The following is a 26,567-nucleotide window of genomic DNA, read 5'->3' on the forward strand; positions in this document are numbered from 1 at the left end:
TTCCTAAAGAACCTGAATAAACCAGAGAGAATGCATTCTACCATCTTCCTGTCTGCTGCCTTTGTCCTGCAGAAGTAAATACCTGACTGGTTGCCTGGAAACTACCGTTGACACAACACGACAACAACTCCTTAGCTTCACACTGTGGTTATTGTGTTGTGTTTCCCGAAATGTGGAACTGCCATTTTAATGCGTCACAATAAACAGATAAACAAATAATTTTCGGTAAAACAATAAATAGGCGCAATACATATATATTTACATATTGATATTTCTCCTCTTGTATCAGAAGCTAATTAAACTAAATATACAAATCAAGAGATTGTCAGTAATTCTGATACCAAATAATTTGATTTTACAATTTCTCAAATATTTGTTTAGTTCAGAATAGAGGGGGGACGTTCGACACTAATTATGTGGAATATTTGGAATAATTTCATAGTATTATTCTTTTTTATTTTTATCGCTCAGAAACACTGTGATAAAAAATAAATGTCCTTACAGTATCACTGACTCGCATCTTTAAAGCTCCCAAAGTTTATAACTCTGTGTTTTACCAGGAGAATATGCACACAGCGGGTACAGAAAGTTTTCAGACCCCTTTCTGTGACACTCGTCCTTCAGATGGTTCTGCAGCTTCATTGGAGTCCGGCTGTGTTGAATTAAACTGATTGGACTTGATTAGGAAAGGCACCATCTGTCTATATAAGACCTTCCAGCTCACAGTGCACGTCAGAACAAACGAGAATCATGAGGTCGAAGAAACTGCCCGAAGAGCTCAGAGACAGAATTGTGGCACGACACCGATGTGGCCATGGTTACCCAAGAGTTTCCGCTGCACTAAATGTTCCCAAGAGCACAGCGGCCTCCATAATCCTCAAATGGAAGACGTTTGGGATGACCAGAACTCCTCCGACAACCGACCATCCAGCCAAAATGGGCCAAAATGGGAGAGAAGAGCCTTGGTGAGAGAGGTTGCAGCTGAGTGACGAGAGAAAGTTTTACCAAAAACCACATGAAGGACTCTCAGACTACGAGAAAGAAGATTCTCTGGTTTGATGACACCAAGTAAAGAGAGATCCTGGACTAAAACCTCTTCCTCAGACTGGGCCGAAGCTTCACCTTCCAACGAGCCAATGACCCGAAGCACACAGCTAAAATAACGGAGGAGTGGCTTTGGAACGGCCCTGACTGAAACCCAACTGAGCGTTCACCATCCAACCTGACAGAACTGCAGAGGATCTGCAGGCAGGAATGGAAGGTTCCCCAAAACCAGGTGTGGAAAACTTGTTTGACCCATAGCTGACCAAAGGTCTGAATATTTCAGTTTCTCTTCTTTAATAAATCAAAATGGGCTGCTGTGTACATTAATGAGGAAAAAAAATCAACTTAAATGATTTTAGCAAACGGCTGCAGTGTAACAAAGAGTGAAAGATTTAAAGGGGGTCTGAATACTTTCTGTACCTGCTGTATGTCCAGTTTTGGTTTTAGCAACTGAAAACCATCTCAGTGCAGGTTTGTTTCCGCTCTCAGGCTTCTTCCTGGAGCTCTGCTAAAACAAGTCAGACATCACAAGGTCATGGAAGTCCTGACGGCTAGTTTTAAGGCTCATTTTCTGAGGACTGAGACTTTCACTGGATTGATATAGAACCTGGACCTGATTTATAATTAAAGACCACATGGAGGTCTACATTTGGACCTTTAATGGAATGGACCATTAAACCTTTAGACCACATGGGACTGTTAAATTAAGAAAAAAAAGACAAATCTGGCTGAGAAGAACTTGATGATTCATTTTACTAAACCACATCCCGGAGATGATCAATGCAGGACGTGTTCTTTATTTGGTGATGAGGTAAAAGAAAAACACGAACTCAACTTGTCTCTTGCTCGTCCCTTCATGTTTCACGGCTGCCTGAATGAGGAGCGGCAGAGTGAATCAGCTGCAGACTTCAAAAACCCGCTCAGAGGAGAATCAGTTCGCCTCAGGTGAGTCGACCCGCCAAACGCTGCTGGCTGCTCCTCTCTGGTGTCACAGTTTAAACTCGCCCCCTCAGACTGCCTCCCTCCCTCCCTCTGCTCTGTCTACGTCTGCCACGACGTCATCCATATGGGCTGTGGAAGACACACACACACAAATACAAAAGCTTTTACTGCACGTGTGCTTCCCCCCTCCCCCACCTTTTTCTTGTGTCATCACATTTTATTCCCTCAATTTACTTCCTTCCTTTTCTTTCTTGTTAAATGTCTTGCTCTTCCTGCAGCCCTCTTTCTCTGCACATCTGTGCTTCCTTCTCCTTTTTTTTTTTTTTCACACAGACACACAAACACACACAAACACAGCCAGGATGGACCAACACCTAAAGAGGATAAAAACAGACCAAGAATTGTGCTCTAATTTGATACCAAGATAACATCATGTGTGGGCCTAATGGACATTTAAGTCCACTAAATGCATCGCCTCTGGTCAATAGCCTGCCCACTACAGACACACAAACGCACACAGACACACACACACTCAGATGTATTAGGGAGCACTGTCCTCCTGCAGCTGTGTCTTAAAATAGACTCCTTCTACTGATTCTGTCGTCTGCTGGCATCAGCGCATCATTTCCTGTCTCAGCCTCACATATACGCAAACACACGATGTCACTCTCTCACACACACACACACACACACACACACACACACACACTCTCTCTCGCCCACAGAGATGCAGGCAGGCGTTTCTTGTCTTCAGCAATGAAATGTCTCAGTTAGTCAGAGTGAGGAAGTATGAGGTTGTGTGTTCACAGCCGCTTGACATGTGATCATTAAATGATCTCACACACACACACACACACACACACACACACACACACAGCAATAACACAGATACTTCCTCATTTGTTTTTCAGAACACACATGCAGTGTTCAAACTGAATTTAATCAGCTCATGACTTCCTGTTCACAGAAGCACATTCACACACTTCAGTTTGATCAGGATTGATTTTTCAGAGGCTGATGTTGATCCTGACGTAATTTAACCGATAAAATCAAACATGTCTCCATTTTTAGAGCAGGAAATTACAACCATTTCTTAGAATTTATATCATTTAATAGATAAAGCCAAGTCATATGATCCCAGGAAGAACCCATGTTTACGGGAAGGTTAATATCAGATTAATAAAAAATACTCATGTTAGCTGAAGTCTAACTCAGTAAATTGTTTTACCATAATTTTCCACATCACAGTTTCACAGCCAGAATTAACACTAACAGTTTCCATAAATTCATCTCCATTAAAGCATTTTCCTAAAAACTATCCTCGCCATTGGCAGTTCAGCATTCAGCCTTATTGACATATTTGTAAGGAGATTTTCTATAAAACAGGAAGTGTTACGTGTTGAAGGTTGACTCAGTATTTCCACCTTCACACAGAGTGAACAAGGCCACGCCATCATTTAAATACTGAACATCATGTTTTATTGAGGAAGACTTGAAACTGGAGAGTGAGCTCCAAAACTCATTATAGCTGATGTGTGTGAATTGGAGCCATTTTTATTTAGACTACAATCTGACTGTCTCCACTTATTATTTTTACAGTAATTATTCTTATTGACACTCAAATTTCTCATTCTGCTCACTTCAGCAACTCGTGTACATTCAGATTGATAAAACAAGCCTGTGATGATGATTCTTTACGCTATAAATCCCCCCGTGATGGAGGCGTAGGCTCCACAGTGACGTCTTCGATCAAAGCCTCTGCACTGCCCCCACCCGTGTGCAAACGACTCCCATCATCGTGACGAGGGGTCGCACGGTTCATCCTCTGCCATCGCAGGCAGGAGCGCCCCGAGTGCATCGATGTGTGCACGCATCCTGTGTGAAGACATTTCCTGTGCTGTTCATTTTTCAGCCCAGAGCTGTTCACGTCACTGCAACTGTCTGTCCTCCGCACTCAGCATCTTAATCAGGCTGTCATGGTGCAGGAATGATCGAGGGAATCCATCACTGGGAAACGTCTTTATTCAAGCTGCTGCAGAAACAGCACTTTTTTTTCTTTTTTTTTTTGGCTAATATATTGTGTTATTGGAAACATATTCTGCTTCCTTTGTCTGTGATATTCTAGAGTTTTCTTCAAATGGTTCAAAATGAATGGATTCATCTCCAGCAGTTCCCACTTCAGTCGTCTGTTGCAGAAAAAATATGAGCATTGTTTAATCTTTTATTGGCACTTTTTAGAAAAGTGTGATGTAAATTTGAAGGGATTGTCCTGACACACAGAACCTGCCCTGTTATATTTCTGGGTGGAATAACATTCACACAATGCAAACAGGCCAAAGTTTCCCACAATACAACAATAACAGCACAAAAGCCTGCAAAACCAGAAGATGAACACCAGACTTCATTTAATAAAATAACTAAGAGCACATCTGTCCCAAACTGTTATTATATAATAACACCAAGTTCAGTGAAAACTGGCGCAGCAGCATTTGTGTGAAAGCTTTTGTGGAAAATCTGTCGAAAAACTGAGAGCTTCAATTTCAGTCAAATTTATTAAGATGATATTTGAGTTTCTACCCCAAATATGCCTGCTCTGTTGATTTCAGCACGTACTCCAGGGACATGTTGTTCTCCTCTTCAAGTGTCCGTGTGGAACGGCGTGTACCAGCGAGCGCCGGCGTTGAGGCTCAGTTTTAGATGCTATTGATCCAAATCAAGTGGAACATCTATCAAAGTGACACATCAGAGCCTCACGGGAAGCTTTGGCGTGAAAACAGGCCGGCGCTCTGATGTCATGCCACAGAATAACCTACATACGAAAGCTACCAAGAGAAATTTCCCTTTTACATCACTTCTGCTCGGCCTCTCGTGACTTACCGATGTGAAAATTAGATGTTTTGATCATGTTGACAGGTGAAGACAAAGAACTCTTCAGTTTCTAAACACCATTACAGCCTGGAATCCTTCGTGGCTGCTTAATTATTGATGATTGGACACCGATTCAAAAAAGAAAATGTAGAAAAAACACGAAACATCATATGACCCAGATCTGAAAGATGTTTTCTTTTAAGCTAAGCCAGTGATGCAGGAGGCAGATCAGGGTCAGTTTATGATAAAAAGGCTTATCGGGGTGGGGGGGTGGGGGTGTGTACATTCCCATGTTTGTGTGGGTATTAACACTCACAGTGTGATAATGCAGCAGCTGATATAAATAAATCAGACACAACATGAAAACCAGCTGATGAGGGGATGAAATCAACATCAGCGTGGAGGCACATGTTTAGTGTTTCAGTCACGACGGCTCACCAGATGATTTAAAATATTATTAGAGGAGAGAAAGAAAAAATGGTTTCAAACTCCGCACAGAAAGGCCCTGAGCCCGGGAACCGAACCCGTGACCTTCTTGTTGTGGCCACTATGCCGCCTTTTCTTTGTCATGTTTTCTGTAAATTGAATAGTTCGGCCAAAACAAAACAAATGAAGACGTCATCTTCAGCTCTGTGAAGCTGTAAGGAACAATATTATCACAGTGTTTTGACACTGTTATTATTAAAAATGATGAAAGTGATGGCTCCAGTTTCCGCTCTAAAAACGATTGAGAAGATGATTTCCCCACGAAGGAGAGAAAAACAAACGTTTATTTACAAAATAAAACCGGATTAAACTGAACAGCTTTAACTCAAGGCGCACCCACTGGCTTCTTCCTGGGATGCCTCGGTTGTCGTGGAAACGGATCTGTTTACAAAGAAGTGTTATGAGTGCGTCCCTGGCTGCTTGTCCACGTGGACCTGAAAGGACAACATGTTCTCCGAGGATGCAGATGAAGCGGTTGATGACATCTGGGGAGTAAAAAAATGAAAGGTGATGATCAGAGCCAGAGCAGGAACGGCAGAATCACGTCACTCCGCTAATCATGTTACTTCTCTTTATCTCCTTCCTCCTCTGTGACGTCACAATTGAATTAGTCTTCATCGTTCAGGATGAGCATGCTGATGATGATGATGATGATGATGACCTCATGTCTCGTCCAAAAGCTGTTTTGGTTTTGTCAACAGGAAAGAAGTCACCCTGAAGGCCTCGTTTTGTTAATTTCGTAAACAAACTGGCGGTTTGTTAACTTCCTGTTTGTGTGGCCTCTCGTTTCTCACGCTGATGTCACCGCCGTCCCACCTGTCTGAGGTCAGCTCGGTGAACGCAGAGGCAGAACGAGTCAAAATAAAGCAGCCCGACTGTGAAGGCAGCTGAAGAAGCAACCTGATCGGACCATTTAAGGCCAACATTCCTGCGTCGTCCTTCATCCTGAAACCACTCACATTTTTCCCTCTTCTTTTTTTTCCCCCCTCGTCATTCTTCCTCCTCTTGACTCTGATGCTGTTTGAAAATATGTTGGGAGGAGGAGGAGGAAGATGACAGTGACAGGGATCTCAACCTCAAAAGTAAACACAAAGACGGTGACGTAAACTGGAGCAACCAGAAGAACCAGATAAACACAGCGGCTGTTGTTGAGTTTCAGGGTGTTGCTGCAGCCTCCAGTCACCTGGCAGGAAGTGGAACGGCGATGGCGGTCCACGGCGAAGGCCCTCGGGCTGATTGAGCCTACCTGCTGACTCCAGCTCTATTTTGGCCCCTTGTTGTGACTTTGCGTAACTCCCCCCCCCCCCCCCCCCCCCCCCCCACTTCTTGTGAATCGTTGTCAGGTCATGTTGAGAGGGAAGGATGTGATTCAGAATTCAGTCATAATCCACAGGAAATGGTACAATGCTGGAACCTGTATGTGTGTGAGAGAGAGAGAGAGATTTTGTTTGAACATGTGTGTGTGTGTGTGAGAGAGAGAGTTTGTTTGAACGTGTGTGTGTCTGTCTTTACTGGAAGTATGAGATTAGCGGCACGACGCCAGGCTGGCGCTGGCTTGTATCAACCTCCTCCCTCCTGAAAGGGATTGACCCTGTGAACTGTGGCCTAATATAGACCATTTAGTTTGGACATAAGGTGTGTGTGTGTGTGTGTGTTTGTGTTTCTCAGCAACAACTTCAGAACAAAAGAGCTGTGGACGACAGAAAACCTTTTCAGCTGTTTTATTACAAAAACATTCACACCATTAACTCAGTCATACAAATCATTTCTTAAAAGCAGCTCAGAACAGGAATGAGGTAATTTGTTTTTTTTTTTCTTTCTTTCACAGGTAAAACATGAACAGAACAATTTCAGTGACACACAACGTTTGTCTGGCCTGTTTTCTGTCTCAGTTCTTCCACAGCACCGTGTGAACTCAGTGTATTTAGGACAGTCCAGCGCAGTAGTATTGATTCATCAAAGTCCACAGCATTAGCTGAATGTGTGTGTTTGTGTCCTTCCTTTTTCAATGAGAGTCCCGACACACAGACAGGAAATTCCCCCAAAGTCGGGGTTTTGTGTGTTTGTCCACCACTTCACTTCTTCTCTCTGACTCACATCGCTCCGCTGATTCACACTTGCACACATTTTGAGTCAGCACCAGTCACTTGTTTGGACTCTTCAACAGAAGTTGAATCAGAGGGGAAACTAAAAGTGACACAGCCCCCTCCTCCTCCTCCTCTGTGGGGTTGTTCCTCAAAACTTTCCGGCCTGTATCTCCCCTCGGCCCGGCTGTTCAGATCGACCGGAGCTGCCCCCCCCCCCCTCCCTGCCCCTCTCCGGTAATCCCTCCGTCCCGGGGCCGCCGATCTGGGTCAGCTCCGCGGTGCGCACAGGGATCAGATGTCCCTTCCAGGTTACGGTGGAGTGGAGAACCACTCCGCTCCAGAGTCTCATCGGAGGCCGTGCTCTGCCCCCCTCCGCCTGGCTCCATATGTTCAGAAGGCAGGTATAACCCGGTTTAGAGACAAAGCGGTCAGGGACTCCCCGGCCCCGACGCGACAGCTGCCCAGCGGGGCCGCATACCGCTCCTCCCCGGGCTCCAGCCTCGCCCTCTTGCTGGGGAGGAAGTCGGGCGCCGCCGACGCCTTGCCCCGGCGTTTCCTGGACTGCCTCGCCGGACTCCGGTTCTCTTTGTCCTCGGCGAATTCACCATCACAGCCCTCCTCCGCGCTGCCGGGCTCCGCTGTCTCTGCGGGGCTCACAGCCGGTTCGAGCTCGGGCTGAGGCGCGGGCAGCTCGGCTTGTTCCCCGGGGCCGGAGCCGACCTCCATCGGCTCCTCCGCCGGCGCCGGCTGCGGCCCGCTGGGCGCTTCGCTCTCCCGGGAGGAGTGATAGATGTCCCGGGCGGACCTCATGACCATGGAGAGCAGCAGGCTCCGGTGGAGTCTCAGCCCGCCTCTCTGGGTCCTGGAGGCGTACAGCTTGCTTATCGACACGGCCAGGATCCGTCTGGCTTCGGCGTTCACTTCCATGGCTGTTGTGGCACTCATTGTTGTGTGTGTTTGTTTGGTTTTACGCGTAATTGCGCACGGTTGTTTTGGCACCGTCACCAAAAGAGACTCCTCAAGCAGACCAGCTGTTCCTGTCCCGACTTGGACTTTAGTTTCTAGTGTCGTCAAGTCTGAGCTCGGACTTTGTGCGTTCTTAGTGAAATGAGAGCGCGTGAGCGGCGGGGCGGTGTTTTATTTCCTCGTTGACGTAACGCGGACTTCATGCCTCAGTTAGTGACAAGAAGGCTCCGCCCACACCTGCTCTCTCTCTCACACACACACACTCTCACACACTCACACATACACACAGTTCCGTCGACCTTTTCTCTTCACGGCTGAACTCGGTGGCCGTTTTACTGTCTAACTCATAAACATCCAGTTTTTCATTAATAATATAAAAAATATAAAAAATATAAAAAGTATCAAACAGATTTGTTGTTTATTTAATGTTGACGTTATAAATATTTTAAAACATTACAAGTTTTTTAAATCTTCCGATAGCCTTTAGTTATTATTATTCTAAAAATCAGACCATCAATAATCACATTGTGTTTAACAGTCAAGCCAAAAAGGCTGAAAGTTTATTTCTCGTCAGATGTCCGTGTTTTTTATTTATTTTTATTGTTTGACCTTTCCTGACCAGGAACAGACAGTTTGGTTCAGTCTGTTTTAGAGGCCGGCGTTCCCAGTTACTCTGTTTTAGAGGCCGACGTTCCCAGTTACTCTGTTTTAGAGGCCGGCGTTCCCAGTTACTCTGTTTTAGAGGCCGACGTTCCCAGTTACTCTGTTTTAGAGGCCGGCGTTCCCAGTTACTCTGTTTTAGAGGCCGGTGTTCCCAGTTATTCTGTTTTAGAGGCCGACGTTCCCAGTTACTCTGTTTTAGAGGCTGTTTTAGAGGCCGGTGTTCCCAGTTACTCTGTTTTAGAGGCCGACGTTCCCAGTTACTCTGTTTTAGAGGCCGGCGTTCCCAGTTACTCTGTTTTAGAGGCCAGCGTTCCCAGTTACTCTGTTTTAGAGGCCGGTGTTCCCAGTTATTCTGTTTTAGAGGCTGTTTTAGAGGCCGGTGTTCCCAGTTACTCTGTTTTAGAGGCTGTTTTAGAGGCCGGTGTTCCCAGTTACTCTGTTTTAGAGCCTGTTTTAGAGGCCGGCGTTCCCAGTTACTCTGTTTTAGAGGCCGGTGTTCCCAGTTACTCTGTTTTAGAGGCCGACGTTCCCAGTTACTCTGTTTTAGAGGCCAGCGTTCCCAGTTACTCTGTTTTAGAGGCCGGTGTTCCCAGTTACTCTGTTTTAGAGGCTGTTTTAGAGGCCGGTGTTCCCAGTTACTCTGTTTTAGAGGCTGTTTTAGAGGCCGGCGTTCCCAGTTACTCTGTTTTAGAGGCCGGCATTCCCAGTTACTCTGTTTAGAGGCCGGTGTTCCCAGTTATTCTTTTTTAGAGGCTGTTTTAGAGGCCGGTGTTCCCAGTTACTCTGTTTTAGAAGCCGGTGTTCCCAGTTATTCTGTTTTAGAGGCTGTTTTAGAGGCCGGAGTTCCCAGTTATTCTTTTTTAGAGGCTGTTTTAGAGGCCGGAGTTCCCAGTTACTCTGTTTTAGAAGCCGGTGTTCCCAGTTATTCTGTTTTAGAGGCTGTTTTAGAGGCCGGAGTTCCCAGTTATTCTTTTTTAGAGGCTGTTTTAGAGGCCGGAGTTCCCAGTTACTCTGTTTTAGAAGCCGGTGTTCCCAGTTATTCTGTTTTAGAGGCTGTTTTAGAGGCCGGAGTTCCCAGTTACTCTGTTTTTATTCCCGTTCAGGACTGAAGCTGTTTTCGGAGAATTGACTTTAAAGAAGAAAAAAACGTGTCCTCAGCTTCTGCTTTCTCTCTCTGTGTCTCTTTATGTCTCTCTCTCTTTTTTTTCTCTCTCTCTGTAGTTTCACACACACGTAAACGCGCGTGACGTCACTCGCTCGTATTCTCCATATATGGCTCATCCGGTAGTAAAAACCCGGGGGGACGCGCACAGCGGAAAAGTCATGACGTGAACGCGCAACCGCAGCTCAACCCCCCCTCCAGCTCTCACCCTGCACCGAGGGCACGCGCGGTGATGACGTCAGCCCCACACACCATATAAGGAGTTGTCCCCGGTGTAAATAAGGTTACCAGGCAGCAGCGAGGCTCAGGTCGACCTGCATGCACCGCGGTGGTGCCTTCAGGCGCCGTGGGAAATTGTATGAGCTTTATTTCAAATTAGAAATTCTGCAGCCCAGACAAACAGACTGTGTTTGCAGTCAAGGGTGCAGATAAAAACAAACTGCATACACAGCACAATGTAACACACACTCACACACAAAAACTGTATAGACAAGAAGTTGCCCTGTTAAAATTGTTTTTTTTTTTACATTTCAATGTAAAAACACTGCGAACACACTGGCAATGAAAAGAACAATAAATTACTCAATAAATAAATATGATAATAAATGTAGGGACGGACAGGCAGCATATGTGCTTCATTTAGAGTCTGATTGCACTTGGAATAAAGCTATTGGCATTCAGGTTCTGATGCTCTGGTACCTTTTTCTGGAATACTGGAAGATAAATGGTTTTACTTACTTTACATTTAAAGTTTTTACTCCAGATTGTTCCAGATTCAACATGAGAAAAAAGTAGTTTTAATTGAAAAGGAAAATGTTCATCCATTTCCCTTGGCCAGGTGCTAAACTTTAATAAAAGAGTTAAAAGTCATAAGTATAGGATAAATATTTTTATTAATTTATCTGTATGCAGTTCCTACCTGCCTTTCTACCTCCTAAAGAACAATAAAGGGGAATTTTATCTTGAATGAATAGAAAGAAGTGAATGAGTTACGATGAGTTACGTTTGAATTTGTTTTGTCTTGTCTGTCTAAAAAATTTGGGAATTTCAGATATAGCTTTGTGTATGAAAAACACTGGATCCCTGAATCAGCCGATTTCCAAAATCCAAGGCAACTGAATGAATGCCATTATAATCAAAACTCTTTCTTTCAAACACAAACACACACACACAGCTACACTGCAACACAGCGCTCAACAAGTATTCATTCAGTGAGCTTATTATACTAGTTATCAGTAACGCTGGCCAACACCGCCCTGAGCTGTCAGCTGCTGTAAAAACATGGAAGCTGTAACCATGGAAACCTCTCCCATCACTTTTATGTCCCTGCCTCACAACGTCAACGTGGCATCAGAAAACAAACATTACAATGGATACCAAATGTCCTAACTGTGTGTTGTTCTGCATAGCTCGCATTTGGCAGTGAGAAGTTACATTAGTCATTTTTATTAAAAACACAAAAACATTCTTTACAAAGAAGAAACTTTAGTCTTTAAAAGCTCATTTGGGGCATAAATGCGTCAATTTCTCACTTAATCTAATGCAGCTGTGAATAAATACTTTATAAATCAGATTCCAGGAGGGAGGTCGTCCATCTGTAATCCCACAAAAACATATCGAATACACACAAAAATAAAAAGCAAAAGGATCGAGTCTTTCAATTCATCATAACTGCCATTTAAACTGATCTGTTGTTCCCGGTTTGTCATGAGAATTTTTAAATAAGGTTAAAATCCAAATTCTGCCTCTTATCGTGGAAACTCCACCACAAGCCGTATGAGCTGAGCAAAGAAAACAAGCACACAACACATCACCTCAGGTCTGTACCCGACCGGTCTCTATGGTGACAGTGTTATGTGTGATTATCCTTGCGCCGCCTCTGCTTGAGGACAAATGGGCGGTGGAGTGTGCAGACTGGAGGGTGGGGCCAGCCTTTTCACTCTACAGTATTCCACTCTATAGCATAAACAGTTGGTAGGCCCAGGAAACGACCTAGTTGCCAAAATATGCTGTAACACACAGAAAGCATGGAAACTGTTGATTTATTGGTGAAGAAGGGTTTCCTTTTTCTGATCAGTCGTGCTTGCACCTTCGAGTTACGTCCCATAAAAAGGTTTTCTCTACGTGTTATCAGGTTTAGGTTTTATAAGTGCTCCGTCCACAGCCAGGATTCATAGACAGAACACACAATCAGGGCCTCTGTAACTTTGTGATGTCACAACAGAGCAGTCACTGTCCTCAGCTAAGGCCAGTCTGTCGATGTGACCTGTTTGCTGGCGAGCTGCCGGTTTGAGGCCTCCGGGTTTTTAAATTTTGAGGGTAAGGTCAAACTGAGGGCTGGATCTGTTCCTGATCATCAGGCAGGTGTGTTATACATTCTGTCAATCCAACGACTGCCATCCCCTCCAAAAAGGAAGAGTGAAAGTTAATTCCTGCAAACTCTTGTCACCCTTTAGTCACCAGATTTGAGTCATTTTGTTGTTTTCAGAGTTAATTGGCCAAAATGTGCTGAGACATGCAAAAAAAAAAAAAATCTGACAACAGTTGTGAGTACCACTGAATTTTAAAACAGGTTTTTCACAGCTTTCCGAGCTGCATGTGATGACTCCGGCAGGTTGAATGCAGACTGTTGAGTGAAGTGGCCCGGCCAGTCTGATGGTGCTGGTACAGCTTTGTGACGCACGGTCGGATGTTTGTTGTGCTTCTCTGTTGCGTCCTTGGCGTGGTTAGATATCAGTTAATGTCAATGTTTTTTTTCTCCTTCAGGATGGTTTCATGTAAGTTGAGCTTTGAAAGAAACCAAGTGGTGACTGTATATAAACCTTTTCTCTTTGTTCTCCCATGAATGCACTTTAGCAGCAGCAGCAAGTTGCATTTCAAACATAAGAAGTAGGTCATCCTTACAAGGAGCACTTGAAGGCACCATAAGGGAGGTCAGGGTGGCTATTTTTAGCACTTTAACACTTCTCTGTCTGTTTCCTCGTGCTTGTTGACTCCGAGCCAGTTTCTCTAGATCTACCCAGCTCACTTCAGATTTTGCTCTTTGGATTTTTTCCTGCTACGTCGAGCTGCGTGTTCTTAAGTGACTCAAACTTTCCACTCGGGCAGATTTAGATTCAACAGAGCTGGACAGCAGATGAGAAGCAGTGATAAAGCAAGTGGTGAGAGAGTGAAAAGGTATTTTTTGAGTAAAAAAACAAAGTAAAACACAGATATGTTCAGATTATCTGACTGTGGAGGTTTTCAGGTGGAGGTTTCTTACTATCTGATTGGAAGGTCTCAGGGTGGAGGCAGATGTATTCTGTGTTTTTTTATTTTTGGTTCTGTGTGTGCAAGCCATCTTGGCTTTTTGGAACCAGAACAACTATATCTGGAAAAGAAGTTGGAGCTCGGGAGGAGTGAGGGCTGGATCTGACCTATTCAGTCCAACACCATCATGGGGCACACGTGCATTCAATCATATCTGGATTTATAAGCATCCACATTTATATAGAGTCCCTGCAAACATTAAGTGTCTTGTTACTTGTTACCTGTGTCTTTACTTTATCGTGATTCTTGCTACCAAACAAGATTAAAAGTAAAAACACTGGGAATGCCCGACAAGCTGCATGCCAGGGAATCCCCGGGTGTGTGCGCTGGTTTCACATTTACATTTCTTACGTGAATTCTGAGTAAGGTAACTCACATCAATTAAAAGGCTGACCTGAAAAAAAAAACCAAAACAACAATAAATAGCTGGTCATAGTTTTTTGTTTGCTAACATTAACCGTGTCCTTATTCAGGAAGACAGTCCACCACAAAGGCGAGGTCCAGGGCCATATCCAGATGAGACGGTCTGGCCTTACGAAGCTTGGCTCCTGTTGTTTACCAACCTTGACAACACACAACTTTTTCTTTTTTCTTTTTTTTGAGGCCCTTACAGACAGTTGAACCCGTAATGAAAATCAATACTTCCATGTAAAGGTGTAATTCTTTTAATTGGAGCTGAATCTTTTTATGGGTTCCACATGTTGGTGCCTTTTATGACGGTGGTAAACGGAGCTGAGCAGTATTGCGAGGCTCATCATTCAGCCATTAATGTTGAGAAAAGGTTTTACTAATTTACTGAGAAATCATTTTACTGCTTTAAGATAGTGGACTAAATTTGGACGTGTATATCAGTATTTGTTTGGCCTAAGCATTGATTAGTCCTGATCCCATCTCAGTGAATCTTGGGTATGATGGAGAAACTGACCGACTTTATCCAGATTTCTCATCTCTGTTATTAATTCCAGACTGACGTTATGCAAATGCAGGTTACGTCATTGTCAACAATGAAAGGAATGTGTAGGTCTATAATGTCACACTTGTTATGATCATGTTTCCCAGGATGTGAATAACCAGGTTTCAATCATATCCCTAATAAGATCCAATCCAGGATAGGACTCACATCTGGAACATTAATGTGTATGTAAGTTTTCTGACTCAAACCAGGAAGTGGACCATCACACTGAACTGGACTCATATTTTTATTACTTCTTTTGACAGCAAAAGGCAAAGGAGGTTTCTCCAACAATAACGATGAGAGAAGAAACGCAAACTCCTCAGTCGACTCCTTGTTGAATTAATTTGTCGTTGTCTGATTCACCCAGTGTTTTTTCACAGAAAGCACCCAGAGGTTTATATTCTTTTTGAGTTTCACTTTCCTCAGATGGCCAAAGACAGGCCAACACAGCCAAAATCAAAACAAAACCTCAGACGAGAAGTGACCAAGGCTTTATGGGAAAAGGGATGGCAGAGGATTAGTGAGTGTTATTAAGCTGAGAGATCGGAGCTTTGTTAAAAATTCAGGTCTGTGTGTCAAGACTGCAGCTGTGAATTTTCACAGTAAAGGATGGGAGGAGGTGGAGTGAAGGTGGAGGAGTGGAGTGGAGGAAACAGGATGAAGACAGGAAGGAAGGAGGTGGACAGGACAGGGTGGGATCGAGGCGGGGGGTAAATCCCCACAAGAATAGAGACAGATGGGTGGGACAGGAAGGACAGATGTGAAGGGAGGACATGCAGGCAGCGCCCACCGGAGGATACGCTGAGTGTGCAGTTTCTCTTTCCCATCAACACCCATCCGCATCGATCTGCTCGGTTCATTCATGTGCATCCATCGCTAATTCACTTTTAATGAGTTTCCACTCCATCTACCTCTGATTTCCATTTCATTTGATGGACAGAGAGGAGAACTGTGGAGGGATTTCTGGCCTTATTAAGAGGATTGAAAAAGTCGTGCATCATATTCTAACCTCTTACATCCTGATTTATTCTATCCTTCATCCTCTTCTATGTCCTATTACAGTGCAAAAAGACCTGCCTGTTGTTCTTATTTGTGAATATCTAGGCAGTAAATTGTAAATTAAATGCAGGCTGTGGCTCCGTCTGCATAAACTCTGCAAGTTCCTGCAAACACCGGCTGGGCTTGCATAAATGTTACTGTGGCAACTAATCTTACACAGATTACCACAAGTGCCTCCTTTTGCTTTCCAACAGAGCATTTCTCCAGATCTCAACCACTTTTTACTTTATTTTAAATTCTAGATCAAACTTACACTTTATTCCTCTTCACCTCCCAATCAAAACACAACATTATAACAGTTTTTTGAGACTTCCAAGCTGGAATAGGAGAGAAATGATCATTAATCTGAACTTTGAATCACGGATCAGTGCTGAGGTTGAGATGCCATTTCTTTAAATGTTGCACATTTTACTTTTAGAATGAATGTGATAGTTGTAGTTAATAGGTTCCTATTCGTTCAATTAGTTCAATGATACAAAATAAAAAAATCAGTAGCAACACAAATTTAACAACACAATGCAGCATTTAATCTTGAAATCGGACGTTTGTGTAAAAGTACTTACATAGTAAATGTTGAAGAGTACGTGTTTCCAAGTAGAAAATATTAAAAATGAAGTTTCAGAAAAGTAAATAATAAAAATAAAGTAAAATATTTTTTTTTTATATTAATATCTCAAATGACGTAGAAGGAGCGTTTGAGAATTGCGCATGCGCGTGGAGCAAAGCGGAAGGACGCATCATGTCGACAGACGATCCGTTTTTCGTTGTGAAAGGGTGAGAAATGAGCACATTAACACCCGAAAATCGGCCTGAGTCGAAGTTAGAGTCGACCAAAAAGCCCGATATGACTGCCGGTGTGTGTGTCTTCCGCCTCGGGGGGTGGAGCGGGGGAGGCGGGGGGGTGCTAGCCGCGTTAGCAGGAGTTAGCTTCCCGGCTAGCTCCTAACGGCCGTGAGCTGCGCAGAGGGAGTCCGTGTGTCGGTGTCTGTTTGCGGACTGACGGCAGTGTGACAGCCGCTCTGGGGTCATGTGTGCGGGCCCGGGGGGTGAATAAATGTCTGATTTGGTTAAACGAGCTGCTCAGCCGTTTCTGTGTTGTTCATGTTTCTCTGCTGTTGTGTTGTGTGTGTTCAGGGAGGTGCAGAAGGCCCTCTCCCGGGCCCGGGGCCTGTTTGATCGGTGGGAGGAGCTGCTGCAGGACGGGACTCAGGTGAGCCGGACTCACCTGAAGCCTCTGGCCCTCTGACACATGCAACTCCATGCAAAAGCCTTCAGCATCACTGCTACACATCAGCGTTTGCTGTGACCTGAAAAAGCTATAACAGCCATCAAAGCCCGCCCCTTCCACAGTCAGGAGAGAGTTTGTTTTTGAAATGTGACCGCAGTCTTAGCTGCCCTTCGCTGCCAAAGCTCTTTGTTTCCAGGCTTCTCCTCCCAGCACAGATTTTATCCACCGGCACTCAGCTGCGGAGCTCTCTGACCTGAAAGCTCACCCCTTCCACATGCACCACCGTCACATCTCAAAGGCGACGGAGCTGCAGCACTTACAGTTCCAAAAACTATAAAAGGCATCAGACATACTCCCCCTAAGTCTATTTTTATTTACTGGCATTTATAGCTCACTAACTGTTGAGTTTATTGGAAAGTCCAAAATGTGTGTTTCCTCCTTTCACCTTTGTTTACTGTAATCTTTAATATTGCCAACTCAGTGTTGAGTTTAAATGTGCTCTAGATGTAAAATGATCTCATGATGTTGAGATTAGGGATGTATGGTGGAGAGCTCCTGTTCTTATTGACAAAAAGAAGTATTTATGATAGCTGTCCTGCTGTAAAACGATTTGGGACAGATGAGACACTGCACGATGGACAAGACTAAATAAAGAACTGAAAAGTGGAACCAGCACAAATGATCAGGCTGCACATGAAGGAAAAGTGTAGTATTCTGGTAGAGACTGAAAACAGTGAGTGAGAATGACTTAGGTTGGTTGTTGTTGTCTCAGGTCAGCCGGGATGAGCTGGACTGGAGCGCCAATGAACTGAGGAACTGCCTGAGGGCCATTGACTGGGATCTGGAGGACCTCAGTGAAACCATCAGTATCCTTTCAAACAGGATCCCACAACTCTTCACATGACCGTCACTATTTTTAAAACAAACAGAGGCTTTGTGTCGCACTCCTCCTTTAATTTCTCCACCAGCAGATAAAATTCATCCCATCAGGGCCGGAAACATTTTCCTGCCACCATCATTAAGCACAGATCAAAGATTTTAAAAACACAACAACGTGACTCTTTCAGTGAAACAAACTGCTTCTGTTTAAAAGTCAAACTTCTTGCTGCGCTGTGACTCACAACAACAGTGAGTCACAGCTCTGAAAGTGGAGGACACACAATTTGTGTGACAAAAGAGCCACTGACAAATGAAACTGCTTTAAAGGTAATGAAATATAAGAAGGGTTACGGGGTTCTTAATAACAGATTCACATTGTTAGCAGCCAGCCAATAAACCCGTAAAGGTTGTTTTATTCCCAACAACATTACCATTCACCGCTTTGTCATATTGCTCTGACTTTTTGTCCAAATGGATGTGTTTTAAATTATGCAGGGGAAGATGACATTAATATGCAGTTCCCTTGAGACTTTAAAAACTCAAAGATTGAGGATACGCATTCTCCAAATTCCTCTTTTAAAATTCTGTTGCAATTTACAGTCCAACCTGCACATCTTTGGAAGCTGCAGTGCTTGAGGCGAACACAGAAAGGCTAGTTTACAGTAAAAATATCATTTGTTTCCCTTTAAATAAGGGGACATATTTGGTCTTTTGGGTCCTTGACTGACTTAGGTATTGTGGAGTCGAATCCGGGAAAGTTCAGACTCGGGGACAATGAACTCCAGGAGAGGAGAAACTTTGTGGAGCAAACCAGGAAATCAGTTCAGGTAAATATAAGTCTTTGTATTGATTCTATTTTTATGATGTCAGATTCATTTGCCTTAATTTGTTCCTGAAGATATATTAGTGTATCACAATAAATTTCAAGTCTTGTTTGATTTCTTATTTTCTCTGAAATTATATATATATATATATATATATATATATATATATATATAGTACAAATATGTTGCAACACAATTCACTTTTATCAAATAAAAAAGGATTGCAGCTCCTTGGATATTTGGCTGTTGCACAAATACATTAACAAAGATGATTTGACAATAGTATGAAAAAATCTTTTTCAGTCAGTATCTGTTTTATTTTTTTTATTATTTATTTATTTATTTTTATCAATACTGTGTCGAAATAGAAAATGTACTAAAGATGCCTCATGATAGAGAAGCACAGCTGCTATTGTGCCTTCATTCTCTGTGAAGAAACTCCAAACAGAAGTAATTAACTGTGTGTAATAGTTTGGTGTTTATTCAGGACTCAGGGCTGCGCAGAACCAGGTGTCACCTCCGGTTACAGGTGACCAACTACACAAACACAGCCTGGAAGCTGTCTGCTGTAGTTTGGCAACTAATGAGCACAGATTGTACCGGCAGAAGTCAAACATCAGAGGATGCAGCAGCTCCCGACACTGCAGCACACAGTAATTTATGTGTTGTCACTTTTTGTTGTAAGGAGACATAGAATCGATTATCTGTCAGCACCTGTCGGCGTGTTTACTTTTCACTGGGCGCCTGGCTTTGGCTGAGCTGGTACGCTGGCCGGGCTGCAGGCACGGTGGAAAATATGAGTCAGATCCTAACACAAGGCAAAGGTACCATCCTGAAAATAGACTTGAAAAGAACTGAGTCATTGGAGAGGGAACAAAAGACTTTCTGACGCTTTGATTTGCTGGTCGGGGAAAGTGATTAATGGAGCTGTCTGCGCTGAGAGCATCTTTGAAAGTGATTTTTCCTCATGATTGTGACACATTTTGGAGTGAGAAAGTGTAAATCCTTTGTTTTGTGTGTGTGCAGGAGATGAAGGATCAGCTCTCGAGCCCCTCTGTTGTGGCTCAGGCAGAGAAGAAGAACAGACAGGTTGGTGGACATTTAAACCATCAGTGTCGTTGGTATCACTTAAAGGTCCAAAGGTGGACCCCCGTCAGGTCTACGTTGTATATAAAGACAGTCTCAAATGTCTTTGATTTGTCATTATCACACACGAAAATCAACCACCATGTTCTACCACAACGTCATTCTGACATCAAGCATGCCAAGATTTAGCTTTAATATTAGTTATAGTGGAATATAGAAATAAACTGGCATTTCTGTCCTCCAGCCTTTCAAGGACCGCTTTTTTTCTTAGTGTGTTTAAAGTCAGAAACTCGACCCATTTAGTCAGTTTATGTGAACTTTTGCTTCAAACTTCTCCTGATGTGTTGAATGTGACGTCTCTCTGAAGCACTCTGCTCCTGTTAACCTCACAACCCATTTGTGTGTGTGTGTGTTTGTGTGTTCAGGCTCTGCTGGCTTCGTCAGGCCAGGACAGGTCAACAGGACTGGAGGCTCATCTGGTGTCTGCAAACTCCAGATACATCCAGGAGCAACAGGAACAACAGCAGGTAGAGAGGGAGGACGGATGAACGGGTGGAATATACAAGAGCAGAGGGAGAAGAAGTGGAAGCATGGAAAAACATTTTTGTTTGTTGATTTAGCATTTTTAGTGTGAAACTCATTCTGAAGCTAGTTTGTTTTATCGTTGGCGATTAGTGCCGGCAGTCACGCTGTGGTGAAGCCTGGAAGTTCACTGTAAGGTTTCCGTATCACAGCTGCTGCTTCTCACTTCCTGTGGTGTTGATGAAAGTCTTCTATAGGACTTAATCAGATGAGTTCTCACAGAGAAGATGACGTCTGCTTTATTTCATAATGTGAACATTTGGTCACAGAAATATCTGCACCCAGTTAGAACTGTGTTCAAAGGAGGTGAAAAATTAAATAGATTTCTTTCTGTGTTAGAAAGTGTCCGAACAACACAACCTAGAAAAACAGTGTCTCATTTCAGAAGAGCAACTGCGTCACTGTTGACGTCTTTTTTTTTTTTTTTTTTTTTTCTTCTTCTTCTTCTTGACATGTGGCTGACAAATGTGTCCGTTCCTGAGAAATGAAGGACGGGTGGATCCTTCGTGGTCCAATCTATCCCGAGAGTCACTTCAGGAGTGAAAATAATACATAGCCTGATGATTACGATCTCAAATGGGAGAAATTACTTTCAGCAGCACAACTTAAAAAAAAAAAAAAAAAGTTAACATGTTGAAACTTTCAAATTTGTTATCTGTCTGACAGGACATTTTCACACAGGCTATGTTTACTGATCACACTTCGGATTAGAGCTTTACTGTTTACATGCAGCTCTCGTTTGAACGGAGTAGTAAAGGTGGAAATACGCTATGCTGACGTATGGCTGACGGAACAAGACGTGCACAGTTCAGATCATTTCTATCCAAACTGTAGAATAAGTATTTATATGCACACCAATCAGCATAAGGTCCAAACGAGTGTGTTTACATCAAGCACTTTTAATCCCATTCCTTGTGTCCATGGAAACAAAGCTGACTTTTTCCAACCAGTGGAGTCTATGTCTGAGATGTGGGAACTGAAAATCTGCCCTTTCTGTTTGAGCCGAAGCCACTTAAAGGAGTTGTGTAGTCTGTGTGTCTGTGTGTTGTCTGATGCTAATTGTTGTCCTGTGTGTGTAGCTCATCATGCAGGAGCAGGATGAGCAGCTGGAGTTGGTGTCGGGCAGCATCAGAGTCCTGAAAGACATGTCGGGACGCATCGGAGACGAGCTGGACGAGCAGGCAGTGTGAGCACACAGACACACAAAGACACACACTTTCTTTACCCTGATCAAGTGTACGTGATTCTTTTCCACAAAGTCGAGTCACACATGAAAACAAACCGAAGGGAGTCGTGATTTCAGACGTTTCATTTTCCCCGACATCAAACTTCACCTAAAAGTTCTGCTGTCACTTCCTCAAAGAGCCAAAACAGCAAGAGTGGTTTTCCAAAAAACAGAAAGCGAATCAGCCACTCTTTCAGTTTCGTCATTATTTAAAGCAAAACGATTTTCTTTATGATTTGACAAAAGTTGAATTTAGGTTGAAAATAAATCCGTATTGTCTTCGAGGTCCGAGACATTCTGATAGTTATCCGTGGGTGATGTGGGAAATGTAGAAAGTCAGACTTTACAGCTTCATCAGAAGAATTTTAAAATAAATAATTTTAGAGCCGGTGGATGGCGTGGATGCCTTTATTTAATTTTTTATGAAATATTTGTCCAGAGGACGCGGCAGAGGCAAATCTCAACTTCTCCTTCCACACAGTTTTTCATCAGTTCCTCTGACATTCCAGGATTTAGTTCAGTCAGCAGGAGGCTGAGGACACGTCCACACGTTCAGCAGCAGGACGACCGAGCCGACCTCATGAAAACACACATTTCCACTTCAGTGGCCGTCGTGTTTGAAGTGTTTTGATTTGTCTGACGTCTTGAACTTCTCTGTAGCATCATCCTCAAGACAAGGTTTACACTTTCAGCCACAACACGGCTGTGTAAATGTGTGTTTCAGGCAACACTTAAACACTGCGCGACGTGACGGACCCTTTGTGTACAAAGACTTAACAGCAGAGTGCAGTTCTGTTTTTGTGCACCGTGTAAAAGCAGGACGTGTGTTTGTGTTCTCCTGTCCTTCAGTATGTTGGGGGATTTCGGGGATGAGATGGACCAGACGTCGTCCCGTATGGACTCGGTCCTGAAGAAGCTGGAGAAGGTGTCGCACATGACCAGCAGTAGGTTTACACCAACCCCGCTGACACAGATTACAGCAGATAGGCGGCCTGCCTGATGTGAGCAGCAACATCTAGAGATTGATTCATTTCTTTATCGGAACGCTTAACATCACACTAAAAATGACACTTTGCAGCTTAGTTTCTGTGTCCGGGCTGAATCTTTACTGTTGTAGCAGCTGCATGTGGAGACATTTTACAGACATTTACGGTAAAAAAAGTTTGAAAAAGTTTTAGAATTAGTATCAAACCTGAAGTCTGACTGATAAAAACGCGACCCTCCTGGTCTTCCTCAGGTCGGAGGCAGTGGTGCGCCATCGGTGTGCTGGTCGCCATCATGATCGTGGTCCTCATCCTCTTCTTCGCCCTCTGATGTCAGCGACCTCTGACCTCCCAGCTACACTCCCTGGCTCCTCCCCGTCCGGACGGTTAGATTGGATGGACAGATGCAGGAAGAGGAAGGACGTCCGCCTCTTCACCTCCCCCGTCCCTTCCTTTTCTTCACACTGGTGACCGGCAGGATGCGGCCGTCCCGTCTCTGCTTCTCGCACGAGGAAAAATAAACTGTGTGCAGCCGCCGGAGCTCCGCGAGGGAGAAACCAGACGGCTGCCTCACGCTCATGTCAATGTTCATGTTGGTACATTTCAGCTGATGGAAATGATGGTACTGACCCAGAAGCTGCTGCGGCTGCTGCTGCTGTTGGCAGAAAAAACACGTCAGAAATCAGCCCCCTTCAACACCAATGTCAGTAAGTGGCACCAAAAAAAGAACCCTGATGAGAACAGCTAACGGGGCGACTCATTAACTTTTAAATCAGGAAACTTTCTTTGTGTTTTTAGCCGACAGGAGCAGCAGCACGGGGGGGGGGGGGGGATCAGTGTTGCCTTAAATATATTTTTATACGTTTCTTAATGTGCCTATGTGTGCGGATCAGTTTAGGAAGTTATCCCGTGGTAACCGCTCGCTGCTTGAATCAGGAAAACAGCAGCAGGTTTTCCCTCCACGACACTTTTCAGCCGCAGAAGAAGAATGAGTCACCTCAGAAACCTGCTGCTGTGTGCGTGTGTGTGTGTGTGTGTGTGTGTCAAGACAAAAACCCAACACAAAACAGTTTGTCTGATTGGGCTGCGTCTGGTGGAGGTGAAGTCAGATCTGCAGGGGCAGGTGCAGGAGCGCCTGATTGGCCGCGGCGGGGGCGCTTCCACCGGCCGCTGAGTGGAAACCAATGAGGGCTCACCTGGTTTATTGAAAAGCTTTTAGCCAATGAGGAGGAACAGTTGCTGGGCAGGATGTCGCCGCACTCAGCCCAGACCCGGGCCGACGGCTCCCTCTGCTGGAGGCCGGCGGCCATGATGTTCCTTTGTGTCTTGTCAGGTGACACGTCAGGGTGTGTTGCAGTATATAAATATTCACTAGGATGCTTTTTCCTTTGCGTTCTGGAAATGAACTTCAGTCCTGTTCGAAGCTTTGAGGCTGCCTCCATTACTTTTTCCTTTAATCTCCCAATCAGAGATTTAGAAAAATCCATTATCCCAAAGAGGTCAGAGGTCAGGTGCCCTTTGCGCCCTCACCCGCAGAGTTCGTCTTCATTTTATTCCGCTCTCGTGCTTTTTTTAAAATCTGAATATGCGTTCCATATTCAAGGCCTTGTGTGTCTTCAGCTGCTGTCAGACCTCTGAGGTTTGTGACAGCAGAGCAGGTGGAACGTGAGCTTTCCTTTTCCTGTATGGAAGAAAATGTTTGCTTCACCCACAGTCGAGCTGAATGTCAGAAAAATGAAGGGATGAAGAGAAATTTCACCACCGCTGGGATTTTAAATAAATATTAAAAGTTATTTTACTGTAAAAGAGGCAATGAATGAGGGACAGGAGAGCCTGAGAACAAAGACAGAAAGTGTCCATAAGAGGGCTGCAGAGCTTCTCCCCTTCATCAGAGACTTTAACGAAACCTCTGTGGTATTTAAGGTGGACTTGGGGAAATCAGGCACCTCTGACGATGCGCCCTTAAATAAAGTGCCAATAGTTGGGAGGAGGTTCGGAAGGTAACCTTTGATTTTATTCTGAAGGTCTCCTGTTGATTTATTTTTCTGTGAATGTGCTCCTCGATGCCAAACAGCACATTTCTTAGATACTTGACTGCCTTCAGTAAAGGGAGAAAAAAAAAAAAAAAAAAAAAAGGAGCCGTGGCAGCCAAATAAAAACAATTAATCATTCTCTTCCACGTCGACGACGTGAAGTTGGATGTTAGTTGGACACACAACAAAAAAAAAAAAAAAAGAAAGTGAATCGCACATGATTGTTTTTTGTTACTGTCACTTTGGAGATGATTTTCTGGGGTTTTAAGTTTTGATTAAAGCTGTTGAACATGAACAATGTGCTGCTTTTAAACGCGTCTGATTGAATGAGCACGGCGGCTCCGGCTGCAGAGGTATTTCAGCTTCAGATAAAAGCCTCCAACAAACTGCAGATGTTCCAGCAGTTCGCCTTTTTAATTGAAAGCCGCTCTTCAGAATGGAAACATCATCACGTCCTATTCTGAGCAGAGCCATCATGTGAAATTACATTTTACTTTAGCTGTAATGAGCAGAGCGAAGGAGGTGGTGTGTGTGGGGGGGGGGGGGCTCCCTGATGACTCTGAAAATCAGCAGGCCGACACCTTGACGTTTTACAGACGGCCTGTGAACATCTCACACCAGCTATTTCTAGATTCTTAGTCGTCTAGCTGCCGTCTTCAAAACAAGAGATGGAGTGTTTTCAGTCAGAACTCTGGAGACACAATGATGAGTTAATTAGACTGATGGGGAACTAATTACCAACTGTTCTGACTGACAATTAGGCCTAATGGTTATTTATCAAAGTGGAAAAAGCAAATCAAAGAAGGTTTTGCCACATTTCTCCACACGTTCAGAAAACAATCATCCATTTGAAAACACGTGACGGCCCCCGTGAAAACAGCAGGATTAAGCACATTTACAGCCTGCGATAAAAAAAAACAAAAAACAAAAAAACTCACCTGCTCTGGAGTGTGGTCTTAGCCCCGCCTCTTTTTGGATATCAGGGGGCGGAGTCAGGCTGTGCCGCCGCTGCAGGTTACAGCCTCGTCCCTATTTGCAAGACGACCTGAAATTAAATGGAAAGGTTCCGAAACGTCGTGGAGCCGGAAGCCATTTGGGAAGAAACTTGGAGGAAATAAAAACACCTGAGCCGAGTTCTGTTTGTTACAAACTTTTTATTAAGATATTCAGATTTTTTTTTTCCTCATTTTAATCAGTCTGGTTTCTTTTTCTCTTTACAGTAGTTAATGTGCAATTTTCTTTATTACTGGGTCACAGTTAGGAATTCACAAAGTTATTGGCACTTGGAAACACATGGGGAAAAAACACTGGCATGTACACGGGGCGGGGCAAGGAGGGGAGCATGGGGGTGGCGCAAAGGGGCATCAGGGGCATGTATTGGATGGTGGGGGGTAAAGGTTTTGGGTGTGTGTGTGTGGCAGGGGCGAGGTTGGGTATTTTCTTTGACATCAGTAGACGCTACTGCATTTTGTTTTTAATCTGTTATTTTTTGTTTTTTAATCCTTTTTTTTTTTCCTCCTTTACTTCCAAAAAGCTGCTGTTTAACTTTTTCATTTTTCTGAGATATGAAGAATAATAAAGAATAATACCTCATGCTGTGAGTGCACACCTAACAATTAAACTTCAATAGTGCTTCTATGTCATAATGTACAGTTTATATATTTATATATTTATAGTGGAAAAAAAAAACAAAAAGAAGATTTCTGCGGAGTATTTTCACCCCAACACCACCAGAGACAAGGAAGAGAAGGAATAAAAAATAGTCATTCACGGTTGCTATGATCTTATGTAGGCCCTGCCCCCCCACCCCCGTCCTGTAGTATGATTCTGAGGTAAGACTGTGTTGACATGGACTCTCGGCTTCGTGTAAAAACCCTGCACTGTAATGCATTCAAAAATGGTCCGAGAGCGCTCTGCTGAGGCTCCCGGCTTTTTTGTTCCTGAAAAACAAACAAAACAAAGTTATGTACCTGCTTTGTAACGGCAGCCACAGCAGTTCGGAAGCTGCTCGCAGCGCTGAGATATCTGTAGGGATTAAGGTCTGCTATGGCTGAGAGCTCCCGAGGTAAACTGGTACTTTTTTTTTTTTTTAAGGTTTTTTTTTGTTTTTTTTTTCTAATATTTGAAAACTGCATCAACGACACAAAAGACGCCGCACACGCATCCCGCAACTCAACCCGAGAGGC

At 43.9% G+C, this 26,567-nt stretch overlaps 2 protein-coding genes across 2 annotated transcripts; one reads left to right on the top strand and one right to left on the bottom strand.

Annotated features, from left to right (window-relative positions):
* Positions 1–7,045: 7,045 nt before the first annotated feature.
* ier2b (immediate early response 2b) lies at positions 7,046–8,527 on the bottom strand. Its single transcript, XM_029507202.1, has one exon. The coding sequence runs from the start codon at positions 8,370–8,372 to the stop codon at positions 7,818–7,820; it is 555 nt and encodes a 184-aa protein (XP_029363062.1). The 5' UTR covers positions 8,373–8,527; the 3' UTR covers positions 7,046–7,817.
* A 7,719-nt stretch (positions 8,528–16,246) lies between these two features.
* stx10 (syntaxin 10) lies at positions 16,247–24,633 on the top strand. Its single transcript, XM_029499793.1, has 9 exons — positions 16,247–16,315; positions 16,676–16,751; positions 17,542–17,635; positions 18,381–18,475; positions 19,499–19,561; positions 19,984–20,085; positions 21,220–21,326; positions 22,215–22,309; positions 22,603–24,633. The coding sequence occupies exons 1-9, from the start codon at positions 16,281–16,283 to the stop codon at positions 22,677–22,679; spliced, it is 744 nt and encodes a 247-aa protein (XP_029355653.1). The 5' UTR covers positions 16,247–16,280; the 3' UTR covers positions 22,680–24,633.
* Positions 24,634–26,567: the final 1,934 nt, after the last annotated feature.

The sequence above is a fragment of the Echeneis naucrates genome, chromosome 1 (assembly GCF_900963305.1).
Source record: "Echeneis naucrates chromosome 1, fEcheNa1.1, whole genome shotgun sequence".
Lineage (NCBI taxonomy): Eukaryota > Metazoa > Chordata > Actinopteri > Carangiformes > Echeneidae > Echeneis > Echeneis naucrates.